This window comes from Palaemon carinicauda, chromosome 28, assembly GCF_036898095.1.
Source record: "Palaemon carinicauda isolate YSFRI2023 chromosome 28, ASM3689809v2, whole genome shotgun sequence".
Lineage (NCBI taxonomy): Eukaryota > Metazoa > Arthropoda > Malacostraca > Decapoda > Palaemonidae > Palaemon > Palaemon carinicauda.
In genome coordinates, this window is record NC_090752.1 from 5947505 (window position 1) to 5950004 (window position 2500).

Consider the following 2500-nt stretch of genomic DNA (forward strand, 5'->3'; position numbering starts at 1 on the left):
GCTGTCAGTTTGCTAGTGCGACCCCCACTACTACTACTACAAGTAGGACTTGCCATCTGCGTCCTCCATTACCACTATCTCTTCCTCCATCAGGAGAAACGCGGCCGCCGTCAGTTCCCCCGATCCTTCCTGGCACGCGTGTCGTAGTGTATCCTGTGTGCGGTGATCCCCCCCTTCTCCGAGGCAGTCTGTCTGCTGCCGGGTGCAGAATTATTAACCTTAAAAGATTATTATGCATTTTCCGCCACTGTTTGTTCACTCGTCGAGTGGGTGAGAGGTGTCATTATCCTGTTGAAGCGGCGATGGCTTTTCAAGGAACGGAGAAGGGCAAACCTGACGGTGTCTCACTTCGCTCGGCCGGATGACGGGACTGGTGTTGGTGCTGCTGCTCCTCCTCCTCCAGGTTGACCTTTGACCTCGAGTGTTACTTGTCACGAAAGTGAAATGTTTTGATTTAATTTCGAGTGACATGTTTTGTTAAAGTGTTTGTTTTACAGTTGCTAAAGGGGGATTAATTTTTTTATGCATTCCTTTCGAAAAATGCTTATGCAAATTAGTAATAGCTAGAACCGAATAGATCACTGGTGAAGAGGTTTGAAGTGGTGATTCTGGGATATGGATAAAAGAGAACTTTTCTTCGGGCCTGTTTGTGTTAGGAGCAACATGGTACTTCAACTGCAGTTTGAATATTCGCTTTGTGTTTGTTTATGATTATCAGAAATGAGTACTGGCGTGGCGTCTCTGGAAGTATATGATTACAGTGTATGTGCGTAATAGTTCCTTCGATATCTGACCCCCTCCCCCCCTCCCCCCTCCGTTTTTTAAAGTGCCTATGCTTTATGTGAGCGTCGAAGGAGCATTGCCGTGCCCTCTTGTGTATGTGTGCAGTGTGGTAGAGCAATCAAGGTTTATAGGGTGCCTTAGTTTAGCATGCTTGAGCCGGGATTAAGCGAGCGCTCCTTTGCCGCCCTGTTGGTCGAGCCTTCTGGCACTATGCTGGCGGGGGGCAACAATTCCACGCTCTCACACACCTCTCCCAGGGGCGCTGCCAAGAGCCCGTGCGTTGCTCCTCTCCTGAACGGTTGTGACGAAGGAGGGGCCGGTGCTAATGCTTACGTCGATCGCGATGGGGACGGGGCAGGAGGCCCTCAGGCCTCCGGGGCGTCGGATCCTCTCCTACAACATCAACAGCAGCAGCAGGTGAATGATGGACTTTCGGGAGGCCTTCCTGCAGCTGTCGCCTTGCTTCCCCCATCTTCCTCATCATCCTCGACGTCCTGTAACCTTCCCTCCTCGGGCGTCACCCACGGGGGAAGCCTCGGTGGGAGCGGCACGGCCGCCGCGGGCGGGATTGTCAAATCGGAGGATCCTCTGGATCCTGACCCCTACAGCCTACCCACCGGGCCTTATACCTTGCCCTCGACGACGAACCTCTACCCTCCGACGTTGTATTCCTCGTCCTCCGCAGGGTTGAGCTCGAGTGCCCATCATCACCATCACCCCGCAGCCCCTCAGGCGCATCATCTTCACCCGCCGGAACATCGAGATGTCTTCCCGTCGCCCTTCTCGGCTCTCACTTTTCCGTTCCAGGTAATTCTTGTTGGGCATTCCAGGGATTCACTGGTGGCTTTGCGTTCCCGTTCCAGTTTGGGTGTCATTTTGTGGTTTCCTAAGGGTCATTATATATTTTCCATAGGTGTTATTTAGTTGTTCCTTTAAAGTCATCATATATATTTCATAGTTGTTCCATTGAAATCATTATATACATTCCATAGGTGTCATTTAATTGTTACCTTGAGGTCATCATTTATTTTCCATAGGTGTCATTTAGCTGTTTTATAAGGTCATTATATATTGTCCATAGATGTCATTTAATTGTTTCCTGAAGATCATCATATATTTTCCACAGATGTCATTTAATTGTTTCCTTAAGATCATCATATATTTTCCATATATATATGTCATTTTATTGTTTCCTTAATATCATCATATATTTTCCATTGATGTCATTTAATTGTTTCCTTAATATAATCATATATTTTCCATATATATATGTCATTTTATTGTTTCCTTAATATCATCATATATTTTCCATTGATGTCATTTAATTGTTTCCTTAATATAATCATATATTTTCCATAGATGTCATTTAATTGTTTCCTAAAGGTCATCATATATTTTCCATAGATTTCATTTAATTGTATCCTTAGATCATCATATATATTCCATAGATGTCATTTGTTTCATTAAGGTCATCATATATTTTTCATGAGCATAAATCACGTATCAAATCCTGTCCCAAAATGTAGTAATGTGTAAATCAGCTCTCAAAATACTGCAGTAAGTCACGGAAACATAATATCTTTGCTGTTCCTAGAAAAGTGTAATATATCTAGAATTGAAAATTGAAAAGTTTAGTTACATAATGAAATGTGATTTTTTTTTCTTTACATTGAGCTAGCAGATAGGCCTGCAAGAAGTATGATATTTCTATATGCTT

The 2500-nt window shown here is 44.2% G+C and overlaps 1 protein-coding gene across 7 annotated transcripts in view; it reads left to right on the forward strand.

Moving 5' to 3' along the window:
- Positions 1 to 544: 544 nt before the first annotated feature.
- LOC137621440 (transcription factor 12-like) overlaps positions 545 to 2500 on the forward strand; it is a 336645-nt gene continuing 334689 nt past the window's right edge. For 3 of the 7 annotated variants that reach the window (XM_068351740.1, XM_068351743.1, XM_068351744.1), the window contains exon 1: positions 828 to 1590. In XM_068351740.1, coding sequence (XP_068207841.1) covers positions 931 to 1590 — 660 coding nt within the window. In that variant the 5' untranslated portion in view covers positions 828 to 930. Of the gene's footprint in view, positions 1591 to 2500 lie in introns of all 7 variants that reach the window. The other 4 variants (XM_068351741.1, XM_068351739.1, XM_068351738.1 and 1 more) reach the window with 4 other exon arrangements.